The 14,541-nt window shown below is 33.1% G+C and overlaps 2 protein-coding genes across 2 annotated transcripts; both read right to left on the reverse strand.

Annotated features, from left to right (window-relative positions):
* Nucleotides 1-495: 495 nt before the first annotated feature.
* Nucleotides 496-1,572, reverse strand: LOC132610604 (inactive protein RESTRICTED TEV MOVEMENT 1-like). The gene has a single exon (XM_060324920.1). The coding sequence runs from the start codon at nt 1,231-1,233 to the stop codon at nt 718-720; it is 516 nt and encodes a 171-aa protein (XP_060180903.1). The 5' UTR covers nt 1,234-1,572; the 3' UTR covers nt 496-717.
* A 473-nt stretch (nt 1,573-2,045) lies between these two features.
* LOC132610603 (inactive protein RESTRICTED TEV MOVEMENT 1-like) lies at nt 2,046-3,972 on the reverse strand. Its single transcript, XM_060324919.1, has 2 exons — nt 3,816-3,972; nt 2,046-2,888 (listed from the first exon to the last, which is right to left on the reverse strand). Exon 2 carries the CDS (start codon nt 2,841-2,843, stop codon nt 2,304-2,306), a length of 540 nt encoding a protein of 179 aa, XP_060180902.1. The 5' UTR covers nt 2,844-2,888; nt 3,816-3,972; the 3' UTR covers nt 2,046-2,303.
* Nucleotides 3,973-14,541: the final 10,569 nt, after the last annotated feature.

A 14,541-nucleotide genomic window follows, 5' to 3' on the forward strand; every position in this document is an offset into this window, starting at 1 on the left:
TGGAAATCTGTGAAAAATTAAAATTAATTTTTTGGAAGAATAAATATCATAGATATTTAAAAGAATATCTAGAATGGTCTAGTGTAGCATCTTAGATAATTATCTTATAGAAATATCTAGATGTTCTAGAGTATTACTAGAAGATAAAAGTTGCTAGAATTTTTTTGTAGATGTATCTAGAAGAATATCTAGAATCATCTATAGACAACTATAAATAGGGATGATCTTGTACATTTCTAATCAACCCAATTGAAAATCATTCAAGCCAATTCAAGAGAGTCTTCTTCCATTACAAAGTTCTTCTTTTCAAAGCTTCCTCTTCATTAGTTGAATCTTCCGATCTCAGTTAACGATCTTGGGCTAGCAGAAGGTCTCCTCGATTTACTTTTTCTTATCCTATATTTCTCTACAAAATCTAAATAGACTCCTCCCTGCTCAAAAGTTTCTCATAATTGTACTTTAACATAAAAAGACACCGTTATTCGCCACTCTCCATCTGGTTAAATTAAAAGATCTTGAAGATAATTTGTTTTTACAATATAAAACTCAAGAAATACAAACACAACAACATATACTCAGTGTAATCAAACTCAAGAAATAAACCTTACATAATAACCAAGCACCAAGCGGTAGATCGGTTGTGCAAAAGTAGAACCATAAGTAAGCATAGAGTTAATTAAGACGAACAACATAATTTGGAAATTTGTGGAAGGTGAGTTAAACATCTTCTTTCTCATCCTTCACTCGAAGATCTTTCAAGTTGATTATGGAGGATATGATGGGCTTCACATAGATACCAATACTCTCAACGGCATAGCTAGTCTTGGTGCCATGAAAACCACCAAAAAGACGGTGATTTTCTATCTGAAAGTTGAAGTGTTTGGCATCAGATGAAGGCTTCACAAGTCCAAATGGTCCATAGGAACCCTTGCTGGTGCTAAATTTGATAGCTTGCAGAACTGGAGGGTACGCATAGTCGTTGTAGGAACCGCTTAGAGAAGTAAGAAACTCTGATGGATAATCAAAGACAACTGCATAGAAGTTCTCACAGCGATCACCACCATGCTTGTCTGATTGTATCAACTTGCCATTCTCATAGAACAAGAACTGAAGTGAATAGACTGTGTCTTTGCTGTAGGAAACATAAATCCCAGCAACTTGGTCTCGTCCCTTTTCATCCCAAATGGTTCCACCTCTACGTCCTCCCACTGGCCCAACTTTGTTCATGTCCATATTCTCTATTGCTTCTGAATTGGCCTAGTTGGAAGATCTAGTTATCTATAAAAGCACGAACCCAAGCAAAATGTTAACCTTTTTACCCTTTAAAAATAGATTTCGCAGTGGACGAATATCATTTAATTATTTTCTTAATACTTATGACTTTAAGACAATTAAAATTTTGTTTATTAAATTAAGATTTACCTTATATAGATTGTACTAATATTTAGACTTTAGCTTATAGTAAACTAACAATCTCTTTAAAATCCTCTACCACTGAACACGGAAGTCTCCCTCCACGCTCTTCTTGTTCTTCTCATCTCAGTCATCACGGGCTTATTACAAATTATCTAGAATGGTCTAGTGTAGCATCTTAGATAATTATCTTATAGAAATATCTAGATGTTCTAGAGTATTACTAAAACATAAAAGTTGCTAGAATTTTCTTGCAGATGTATCTAGAAGAGTAACTAGAATCATCTATAGACAACTATAAATAGGGATGATCTTATGCATTTCTAATCAACCCAATTGAAAATCATTCAAGCCAATTCAAGAGAGCCTTCTTCCATTACAAAGTTCTCCTTTCCAAAACTTACTCTTCTTTAGTTGAATCTTCCGATCTCAGTTAACGATCTTGGGCTAGCAGAAGGTCTCTTCGATTTACTTTTTCTTCTGCTATATTTCTCTACAAAATCTAAATAGACTCCTCCCTGCTCAAAAGTTTCTCATAATTGTACTTTAACATAAAAAGACACCGTTATTCACCACTCTCCATCTGGTTAAATTAAAAGATCTTGAAGATAATTTTTACCAAATAATGAGGATGACAATGAAAACTGGGAGCGATTTACCTCAATATCATAGCGGACGGAGCTTAACCATCTTACAATAACTTGTTTTTACAATATAAAACTCAAGAAATACAAACACAACAACATACTCAGTGTAATCAAACTCAAGAAATAAACCTTACATAATAACCAAACACCAAGCAGTAGATCGGTTGTGCAAAAGTAGAACCATAAGTAAGCATAGAGTTAATTAAGACGAACAACATAATTTGGAAATTTGTGGAAGGTGAGTTAAACATCTTTCTCATCCTTCACTCGAAGATCTTTCAAGTTGATTATGGAGGATATGATGGGCTTCACATAGATACCAATACTCTCAACGGCATACTTAGTCTTGGTGCCATGAAAACCACCAAAAAGACGGTGATTTCCTATCTGAAAGGTGAAGTGTTTGGCAGCAGATGAAGATATGACGTATTTGGCATCAGATGAAGGCTTCACAAGTCCAAATGGTCCATAGGAACCCTTGCTGGTGCTAAATTTGATAGCTTGCAGAACTGGAGAGTACGCATTGTCGTCGTAGGAACCGCTTAGAGAAGTAAGAAACTCTGATGGATAATCAAAGACAACTGCATAGAAGTTCTCACAGCGATCACCACCATGCTTGTCTGATTGAATCAACTTGCCATTCTCATAGAACAAGAACTGAAGTGAATAGACTGTGTCTTCGCTGTAGGAAACATAAATCCCAGCAACTTGGTCTCGTCCCTTTTCATCCCAAATGGTTCCACCTCTACGTCCTCCCACTGGCCCAACTTTGTTCATGTCCATATTCTCTATTGCTTCTGAATTGGCCTAGTTGGAAGATCTAGTTATCTATAAAAGCACGAACCCAAGCAAAATGTTAACCTTTTTACCCTTTAAAAATAGATTTCGCAGTGGACGAATATCATTTAATTATTTTCTTAATACTTATGACTTTAAGACAATTAAAATTTTGTTTATTAAATTAAGATTTACCTTATATAGATTGTACTAATATTTAGACTTTAGCTTATAGTAAACTAACAATCTCTTTAAAATCCTCTACCACTGAACACGGAAGTCTCCCTCCACGCTCTTCTTGTTCTTCTCATCTCAGTCATCACGGGCTTTCTCGCATTGAAGCCTCTTTTTTTCTTGAAAATTTTGCTCTAACAGTTTATTAATATAAGGCTATTGCAAAGTATGCCCAACATCAACGACAGAATCAGGATTTTCATCTAGGGGTTCATGAAGAAGTAAATAAATGAAGAGGCCAAGGGGATTCAACATCTACTATATATATATACCTAAAAAATAATTTTAATCTTATATATACACTGTAGTTTTTTACCGAGGGGCTCGAATGAACCTCTTGAAGCCTACCTAGCTCCGCCTCTGCCCAACATTTGTATTTACTAAAGAAACTACATGTAAAACAAAGTCGTGAAGCATAATTAAGAAACAAGGGACAGATCCTTACGCGTCTGAGATGTGGTAGTTAAATTCAGATTCCTTTCTTTTGCTATTTATAGGAATCTTGTAGCCTTTACAGATCATCAAATATACACAGAAATTTCAGATATCTTTTCTATTCTAATAAGACTCCCCACCAGGTGGATCTGCGGCCTAAGCTAGTTAGTTCATTCTATCCAATCTATCTCTATACTAGTAATGAAAAGGGTACTATAAGTCTATACTAAACCTGCAGAAATTTTTGGGTTTCTCTAGGAAAAAAAGAGAGAGAAATAGCACCAGACAATAAACAAGAGAGAGACTTACAGTGAAGGACCGAAAGTGAAGCCTGGTCGGGTAGCAGCGGAGAGAGAAGATTTTGGGAAAAGAAAGAAAGCTAGCACTGTATTTAATGTGAGCCAAAAGGGAAATTTTTTACAACAATAATTGTGTGGGGCTCCGTTCCATAATTATTTAGTAAATCAATTATCTTATTAGTGAGGGTTCGAATCTCTAAGTTATAATTCTCTTTCTATTTTCCCTTCCTCTACTTCATAGGTAATTAAAAAAAAAAAAAAAGCTCCATTCTATTTCTGACACTTGAATAGTGGATCCATTTACACATTTTACATTTCACTCCCCACTCACCACTCACCACCCCTGTCCCCCTCTTCTTCTTTCATGTTCTTTTTCTTTTTCAATTATGACCTGATGCAATTCTAAGAAATGAAATGAGACAAGCAAAACAAAAGCTAATATTTTTATTGGTAACTGAAGAAAAGTTAAAATTAAGACAACAAATGAACGAGTAGAGCATACAATTGCATATATAAAGACTAGATAAGCGTTGCCCGTGCCCAACATTTTCAATCCTCATATATTGCATTTTGACTTGTGTAAATAGGTATCTTTGTGCCACTATTTTAAGTTTTGACTCATATTGTAAAAATAGTTCGTGTGTCAAAACATGATAGTAAGTCCTGGCAGATCATTAGAAGTTCTGATGGATAAGCAAATATTTGCCTTATCACAAGTCCTAGCAGATTGCCAGAACTTTAGTTCAAATAGTGTCATAACTTTGAGAAACAAATGACTCATAAGTTTTGGTGGATTTCAGAGGTTCAGATGGATGGGCAGAGATTTGTCTCGCCTTATGCAAATTTGGGCGGATCATAAAGGCTTAAGTACAAATTATGTCATAACCTTATTACAAATTGGTCCACAAGATCCTGGTGGATCGTTAAAAGTTCTGATGGATTTGTGTCTTGCCACAAGTCTTGATTGGGTCATAACTGGTACAAATTGTTTGCAAATCCTTACAGAACTTCAAAAACAAAAATTTCAGCAATACATTTGTTGCTTCAAAAATTGTCCAAATCGGTTCATATCAACTCCTTAATTAAACCCTCCCTTCATTCCATTTTACTTGGCCTTTATTAACTTAGAACTCTCTTTAAGAAACTATTTATTAGGGTTACCTGTCACACCCCAACGAGGGGCATGACGGGCTCCGACCCATTTGGCCGGGAACCACCTGACGTAACAGTTACCTTGAACAACATATAACATAACTCAAAGAATACCTACACGCAAAAAGGGCCCAACATAAAAATATCTGGTAATCCAACATATATGTGCATATGCGAACCAACAGGTCGCTACAACATCACGAGTATCATAGAGCCGGCAAGGCTACCTAACTTACTAACTACGTACAAATGTCTACAGACCTCTATGGAATATAAACTATAGGAAGGACGGGACAAGGCTTCGTCATACCTATATGTACAAATCAAAATATCATACCAAAATAGACTGCGGCTCCGAACCAAGTGGAGCATACAAACTGCAGCTGAGGGAAGATCCTACCGTGCTGGGCTGCTCGCCTGACTACCTAAATCTGCGGGCATGAACACAGCGTCCACAAGAAGGGACGTCATACGAATAATGTACTGAGTATGTAAGGCATGGATAACAACATAATACAGATATGAAAGTAACATGAAATAAGAGAGAGATAACCTGTACGTCTAGATGCCTCTTGAGGCGAATGTCATGCATACTTCTTAAAAAAAATATTTTTATACATATATATAGTGCCATGCCCGGCCATTAAGGCTCGATGTTATATATAGTAGCATGCCCGGTCATTAAGGCTCGGTGGTATCGTCATTAGCCGGCGTCCGGAGCGATATCATAACATGCCCACTGCAGTGGTGTGCACATCTATGTGCCATGCCCCGCCGACTATAACGCGGCGCGATGTGAGAAAATACATACATATATATAAAACATGCATGAGAGCCCAATCAAAAGCCACAACTATATCGGAGTAACGTAAGGTCGGTAGCCTCCGTTTAAATTATGGATCAATCATCATCGTTTATCCCACCTTGAAAGAACAAGGGTCATAAGGTGAGATTACCAACATTGAAGGAAATTAAGAAATTGTAAAGTAAGCTCAATTATCTCATAATAACATAAAGCTCATGTACTTGGAAATCTCTATGAATAAAATCATCTCATAATAACATGAAATCCGTATGCCTTGGGGCTTTGATAAATAAATCCCTCATAATCACCGTCATGGTTATCCTAAAAAAATTATTCATCTTTAGCATCATAAAAACTTTAAGAGTCATGAATCTCTAACATTCTTGGAAATGAGGATTTTTTTTAATAGAATTCATGCATGGGTTGGTAGGAAAAAAATCATGCCTTTAGAAGCTCAATAACATCATAAGGATCATGAGATTCGTGGACTTCTAGCATCGTGGAACCAAGGATATTATGGGTATGACACAAAGATTTATAACAAAAGGACCATGCCTTAGAAAGAAAGGGACTAGCCTTAACATACCTGGAGGCTTATTTCTCGACTTTCCAACTTACTTCCTGTCTTGAAATTAACTTAAGATCGTTCGCAATCCCGTAATCTACATATAAAACAATTCACACTATTATTATACTCATCCACGCATGTTCGTCTTAAGCCTTTAATTCGAATCCATTTAGAATCTGCTGAAATTCGGGGCAACATCTCCCTTGTATATATGCCTAGCCCGAAATCACAATACCAACAACCAACCAACAACAACAACCATACCAACATAAACAACAATATCATCAAGATTCGACAAGATAAATATGCACAATTACATCCAAAACTTTCTTCAAACCTTAATCCATACGCCAATAATACCAACACAATAATTATAACTCTTATTCTCGTAAATATTCCTGAATCAATATTAATAAAAAGAGATCCATACCTTACTTTTGCTAGAATAGCAAAATCTTCAATGTTTACTTGAATCCAAGTCAACTCCAACACAAAACAAAACTATAATCGCGGCTATACGTTACTTGGACCTCGATTAATACTCCGTTACTTGAAAATTATGTAAAATCATCACTTGATGGTGTATATAAGCTCTCCTATGTTGGCTGAGCTTTCTAGAGTATTTGGGAAGTTTATTATGGAGAAAAAGATGGATTTTAGCCCTTATATAGTGGATTAAAGTCGGTTGGCACTGTAGCACTGTATCAGCGCGCGACACTGTGCGTTAGCGCAATGCAGTCCCCTGCTCTGCTCGCCTAACTTGTAACGTCTATAATTCTCTACTCGAACGTCGTATCGACGAGCGGTTTGTTGCGTTGGAAACTAGACTTCATGAACTTCAATTAGGCTTTTGCTTTGCTTCAAAACTCCTCATATACTAAAAAGATGTTCTTCCTTAAATTTGGGCCAAAATTGCCCCCCATATTTTTCTCCAAAATTCCAAAAACTTAATTCCCTTAATTTACTTGCTCTCCAATCCTCTCATAGCTTACTATATGAACTTAAACCCTCATAACCAAAAAAAAAATTGATGCACATGTTCTCGTATATCCTTGAAAGTAACTCCAGTATCCAGACTTAAAACATCCAACACTAATAAATATTAACGTACGAAACTACGGGGTGTAACATTATCGACTTCATTTTTATTGAATTCAGAAGGAAGAATCTATTGTGACCTAAACACTGGTGAATTATTCAGTATTTATCAAAAATAGTTTCTTGGAACTCAAAGATGGTTGTGACCCTAAAACATAGAGTTAGAGATACTAATTCATTGTTGGCTATTAGACTATGTAAATCTAAATAAAAGAATCTATAATTATAGCAGTATGAAAATTATTATTCTTTCTCAATTTATTTGATACTTTACGCTTTCCAAAAGTTAATTTGACTTTGTTTTTAAGCTAAATTGGAATGGATCAACTCAATATTTTAAAATTAAAATATAGATATTCAAAAATTATACGAAAGTACTATAAGATGCAATTCTTCTCATGTCAATATGATGAAATAATATATTTTAAAATGTTGGTAAAAATTCTTATAATTTGAATCTCAAAAGACGAAAAATGTTGCATAAATTATAACAAATGGAGTAAGAAAAAGAATTACGCTGTAACACATGAAAATAAAAGCACTATGTTGATATTAGTACCAAATACTCCCTCCGTCTAGAATTATTTGTTGTTTTATTTGTTTTACACGCCCCTTAAGAAATATTAATGAGAAGGGGTATTCGATTAAATTTACTCTTATTTATGTCTAAGTTATAATCTCTCTCTATTAAATGTTTATTCGATTTATGTATCATCTCCGTTAATGACAAAATTCTACTAAGGATAAAATAAAGAAAAAATAATTATCTGTGGCTTGAACTTCTAAAACGATAAATAATTTGAGATAATTATTTTTAATAATCACGATAAATAATTTAAGATGGAAGGAGTAGCAATTAAATAGGATGTTAAGTCTCGAAAATAAAAAGTAGTAATTTATAGTAGTGAAAAGTGAATTTAAAACATACATAATTTTATACTCTTTTGAAACAAATCACACCCGAATGGGAGTAATGGGCAAGTTAAATGGAAACAGTTGTCAGCCACAATGATAATGAGAAAATGGACCCACTAACAACATACCCCATACCGCCATGTCAAAGGGCTAGAAGGTCTGCACAATCAAATACTCTCCGTTTCAATTTATACGAATCTATTTTTTTTTTAATTCATACCAAAATAAATAATTTTTTTCCTAATTTAGAAATAAATTCACTTTATGAAATGATTTACAGCCACACAAATATTCAAGACTTATTTTGAGTCACAAATTTTAAAAATTTTCTCTCTTTCTTAAATGTCGTACCCAGTGAAATAGGTTCATATAAATTAAAATGGAGGGAGTACTAACAAAGCATGCACAGTGATCAACTTAATTGGATGAATGAAAAGTCAGAACTAAATGCAAAATTAACCAAAATGCAACTTACAAATTAATTAATAACACTCAAGCAAACATGTCGTCGATCCAACACTTTAACTCGTGTTTCTATATAGTAGTAAAGTAAAAATAAACGAGACTGATGCGGCAAAGCATAAGTTAATTTATTTTTTATTTTGATCATTCTTTTTTCCCAAAGTTTTTGAAAATATGTAACCTTAGTTGAATATTAAAGAAAATACTAGAATTAGAGTTTATTTGGTTTAGCCAAATTTAAGTAATTTTTAGGCACAAGTACTTAAGCTGAATTTATAAATAAACAGATAAAAATGTTGAAGCTGAAATGCGCAGTTGATGTATTTGATAAAAAAAAAATGATGATAAACAACTTTTCTGTTAAAATAGCTGAAATACCCTTAAAATGAATGAATAAAAATACTGGACCTGAAAATAAGCGGTTGATATTTTTGATTAAAAAAAAATGCTTATAAACGTCTTTTCTGTTAATTAAATGGAAACACCTTTAAAACTGTTAACATTAAAAAAAATAAGCTTATTATTCAATATTTTTAATAATATCAAATTAACTCAAAACACAAACTAATTTGTGTTTCCATTCCCTTTAGGATGTAAATTGATTAGATAAGATTATTTTTTATAAATTTAGATTATTTATTTAAATAGCATGTAATAATTAGTACCATGATCAAAAACACTTTTTCCTTCGTAACTACGGATCCTAAGGTAACAAGCAAACTCATAGAAAGGGACTTTACAAAAAAAGTAGAGCTTTTTATCTTTTCTGTTTTTGTTTTAGTCTTTAAGACAATCCTATAAAGTAAAATGACGCCTTTGTGCCAGTAAATTAAAGAAATAATTGAGCTAAAGTTTTAATTTTTTTAATTGTATTTGGGAGTTGGATATTGGATAAAGATAAGAAGAAAAAGAAAAAGAGGGGAACAGGGGTGGTGAGTAGTAAGTGAAATGTAAAATGTCTAAATGGACCTCACTATTCAAGTTTCAAAAACAGAATGGAGTACCTTTGTAAAAAAAATCACAAAAAAGGGTCAGCATTCAGCAAGAATGAATAAAAGAAAGTTAAAAAAGATGAAGACTCAATATAAGAAAAAAAGTAAAAAAGAATGTAAAGAAAAACAAATAAAAACAGAAGATTGTTAGGATTTTGTCATGATTTTCTTATCATATTTGAGTTTTACTTTTCTCTTGAAGGAAAATCAAAGTATAACCACAATTGCTTTACTTTTCATGAAAAGGAAAATATAATTCTCTTCCATATTTGGCTAGTCTTTATCTTGGAGCAAAAAGTTTTGGATCTGTATATATTGAAGAATCTTTTTTCATACAACAATGACACAAAAAAGCATTCACAATGTAGTCCTTTAGAGAGTTTCACTTGAGGGGAGATTTATTCACTCAATAGGTTTAGAATAATTTTTTTATTAGTTTTATCATATGTAGGTCAATTGAATAAACCCATATCATATTATCAAAGTCCTTTTTTATAAATTTTTCATTGTTGTTTGATTTATTCATTCAAGATTTGTTTTGATTGCTTCCGCATTATGTCCTGTTATTTCGATCGCAACAAAATTATGTCATTATAGTCACGAGCTTGTCTAGTATGGTTGTATACCCATAAAATTTTTTTGTAAAAAATGAAGAAATAAGAATCTGCGACATTAGAACACTTCTCCTTTCATCCTTTTATAGTTCACATAAATTTAGCCATTTAGAAATTAAAAATGAAACAGAACATACAGTAAGATTTGAAATTACACCAAAAGTAGGTTAGTCATCAAGCAGTGATGAATCTAGGTAAATGAATTTAGATGATGTGTTTCAAAATATATATCTAACTCTATCTACACTTATTTTTCGTACATAAAAGTAGAACTTCGACTCGAAACATAGAGTTTTGCCAATTGGATATTTGGCTATACCAAACCTCTTCATCGCACTAAGGTAATTCATGCTGAAATGAGCTCTGTATCATGGCCTGCAGTTTGCACAAATACAGAATAAGTAGCTAGTGTATATTTTTTTATTATATTCCATACTCTGTACTTTCTTATGTGAAGGAAATAAAAATACTCAAAAGAATAATGTACCATAAGCGAAAGATCCAATAATGACTATATAAAAGAAATTGATCAAACTGAGAGAAGGTAGGAGACTTTACTTAATAACTCAAAACTCTTAAATCTCACTACAATGAAAAATATGTGACAGATCATCTTTATTTATAATACTAGAAAACCAACATAAACTAGGACTACAAAACCCATTCCAATATGAACTAGACATATAAATCCTAATTAGATATGAAATAAATAAATATTAAACATTGATCCTAAACAACTTTGGATTAGTAATCTTGGTTTAATTCCAACAGATCCCCCCTTAAACCAAGATCTTCAAACTTGAGAGTTTAACAATATCATATGGTGTAGAAGTCAACCGCCTTACACTCTCGAACAATTTCCTGAAATATGTAGCATCGACAAATTTTAGGGTGCCATCTTTGGTGGGCTTCAGTTTCTCTTCAACAGAATTCAAAGTTAATTTGACTTTCTCCATTTAAACATCTTCAAAATATCACAAACATAACTTTTCTTCTTCTTGCATCCTTTAATAACTAGTCTTGATTTAAAATCATCTGTTTCTTCAATTGATTTATAATTGATCTTGTGCGCCCATTCGATTCTAGTTGACCTTTCAATAGGTGGTAGAGCAGTATCATCAACAAATAATTTTTCATGCTCCTCAAAATATACAATCTCGGATAATGGCTTAAAATTAATTGCATCTTCAATATCCATAATGATGCACATCGATTGTGGATCTAGACCCTTAATTGTTGTAAAATTTACTTGGCATAGGTTCCATTATTACATATTTATGGAACATAACTAAACTTTTCAATAATTATATTTAGTAGCTAAAATATAATATATTTACTTCACATAGATACCATGTTTTTACCACTCATCTGATAACTTCCCACTCCCCAAAATTTAAGCCAACAAAAACGGAACTCTCTCCTACCTCCTAAATACACGCCATTATTCACCATATCCATTAATTTCCTCCAATTTCAAATCAGTTTTACAATTCTTCAACTTCCTTTTTTATCTCTAATTAACTACTCATTAATGTCACTCACGTTTCAAATCTAATTCCCAAAATAAGGTAAGATTCTATATTGATTTTTAAATTTCACTGTGTATTTAACCTATATTTTGGGTGTTTTTTTATCGTTTGAATCAGGAATGCAACTCTAAGTAATTAACTATCAGTGTTTGTTCTTGGTTGTTTTTTCTTAGATTCAATTGAAATGACTAAGAAAGCTTCTGAGAAATACAGGTATAGAACCCGAATATGCGATTCCTAATTTTTCTTTGGGAATGTCTCAACATGAAACTGCCATTGCAGGCTCTTATGCTGAGAATCGTTCAAAAAGAATTAACGATCCTAGGCGTTCTAAGGAATATGTTGATTCGAAGAGTAAACAACAAGAAAAAGTGAAAAAGGTTTCTCAAATGGAGAAACAAAAGAAGAGAAAGGCTGGTGACAATGTTGTTAATGTTAAGGGCAAAAAAATTGCTAAAGCCAAACATAATGTGGACGAGGATGATGATGAAGAGCTATATTTATGTTGTATTTTCAGTATATTTAGTTTGTTTTTTGTTTAGTTCAGTTATTACAGATCTGTGAATTAACCAGATCTATATTATATGTGTATTTTAAGTATATTTTCTGTTTTTTTTTTTACACATGTTTCTTCAGTTATTTCGTGTTTATTGTTTTTCACCATAATTGTAATTTTTAAGATTTTTAAGTATATTTGTGTATATTTTGTTGACAGTTATTACAGTTCTGTAATTTACATATTCAGTCGATATGTGTCATTATATTTTCAGTATATGCATATATATTTATTGTTCACTTACATTATATTTTTTTCATTGTCAATCACTGTTTTGTTTTATATTTGTATATATTTTTGGTTGATCTCTTTTTTACCTGTTTGTGTTCACTGTTTTTTGTCAATCATACGTGTTTTTTGGCATGTTGTTTCAGGTATCTAAATTTTTGGTTACCAAGCACCCTGCTGTGGTACCATCTATGTGTAGATACATGAATGTTAATGTAATGCAAGATATTAGAGGCAAACCAACAGACCCAAAGATGGATATGTTTAGGAATTCTTGTTTTGGTAAATATCTTAGAATGCAGCAAATGGATGTACAAGCACAGATTTTTCGGTGTTTTATGGTCAAAGAACTTAGGGGCAGTACATATAGGTGCTTTACATTTGAAATAAATGGTAAAGTTCTGCGTTTTGGCCTTAGAGAATTTGCACTGATCACTGAGCTAGATTGTGTATCTGATGAAAATGATCTTGTTTATGATAACTCAAAACCGAATAGGCTTATGATTGAGTATTTTGGTAGAAATCAGGAGAACCAACTGCCAGTTAAAAGACACGAGCTTATTGAGTGTTTCAACAAGACTGTCTGGGATGATAAAGGGGATGACGCAGTCAAGATGACAATATTGTATTTCATAAATACGTAGGTACATTGTGGTGAGCCAAACTCAACAAACATACCAAGGATCCATTTTGATGTTGTAGAGGACGGGAGATATAATGAGTATCCTTGGGGTAAAGATTCGTTTAGAGAGTTGGTTGTAAGCATTGAGCAGAAATATGCTGGTTTTAAGAAATATTATAGGATTCATGGTTTGCCGCTTGCTATCCAAGTATGGTTGTATGAATGTTGCTCAAAAGTCCCGTCCACCATTGCAGTTAAGACTGGGAATTTAATTCCTAGAATTTTGAACTGGCGGACTACGGAAGGAAAACCAGAATTCAAGAGATTGATGGATGGCATGTTCAGAGACGTCAAAAACCCGGTAAAGCAGCTTTTTAAACAGTTTTGTGTCCTTTACCATTTAACTGTTTTAATATGTTTGTTTTTACATGGTATATTTTGATTATATTTTGTCTATATTTATGAAATAAGTCATTTGTGATCAATATATTTTGACTATATTTTCCTCATATTTTTAGTATGTTACCAATGTAGATATATATGGTAATGTAGTTTCTATATTTTGTTGTTCACAGTCCTGTAGATTTGAGGAAGTTGTTCCAACACCCCATGAGTTGGAAAACTCTTAAATTGCCTCCTGTTGCACATGACATACCAGACGTCAAACATGGAGTTGATGGTGTACATGGTACTGATTTGGTAGACGATGATTTTAGTACCACACCACCGCATCTATCCAGTGGAAAACAACAACAAAGGAGTGCCAATTCTGATTCCCCGCGAGGCAAGAAACGGACACAGTTTCCAGTTTCTGTTCCTCCTTCCAGGAAACAAGCATCACCGAAGGAATCTTGGATAAAAGGGACAAGGAAACCAGATGCACCTACATGACTCCGAACAGATAAGTTTAAACTGATAAGGGAAGAGATTCGGATTTTCAAGAAAGAAGTAGGCGTTTTGTTTTCAATATGTTTTTTTTACTTCATATTGCTTGTGTCAAGTAATTAACAATTCTAATTCTATTTTTTGTGTTTCAAAACTGTAGGTATTTGACTACATGGATAATAACTTCAAAAAGTTGTTAGATGCAATAAAGGGCAATCAAACACCAGACAAGGTAAAAAATCAACACTAAAAATGGAAATTGTTTACTTTTTAATTTATTTTGGTATATTTATTGGAAGACTTTATATTT

The sequence above is a fragment of the Lycium barbarum genome, chromosome 9 (assembly GCF_019175385.1).
Source record: "Lycium barbarum isolate Lr01 chromosome 9, ASM1917538v2, whole genome shotgun sequence".
Lineage (NCBI taxonomy): Eukaryota > Viridiplantae > Streptophyta > Magnoliopsida > Solanales > Solanaceae > Lycium > Lycium barbarum.

Coding starts and splice junctions, on each gene's coding strand:
- LOC132610604 (XM_060324920.1), bottom strand. CDS start 1,233: ATGGACATGAACAAAGTTGGGCCAGTGGGAGGACGTAGAGGTGGAACC.
- LOC132610603 (XM_060324919.1), bottom strand. CDS start 2,843: ATGGACATGAACAAAGTTGGGCCAGTGGGAGGACGTAGAGGTGGAACC.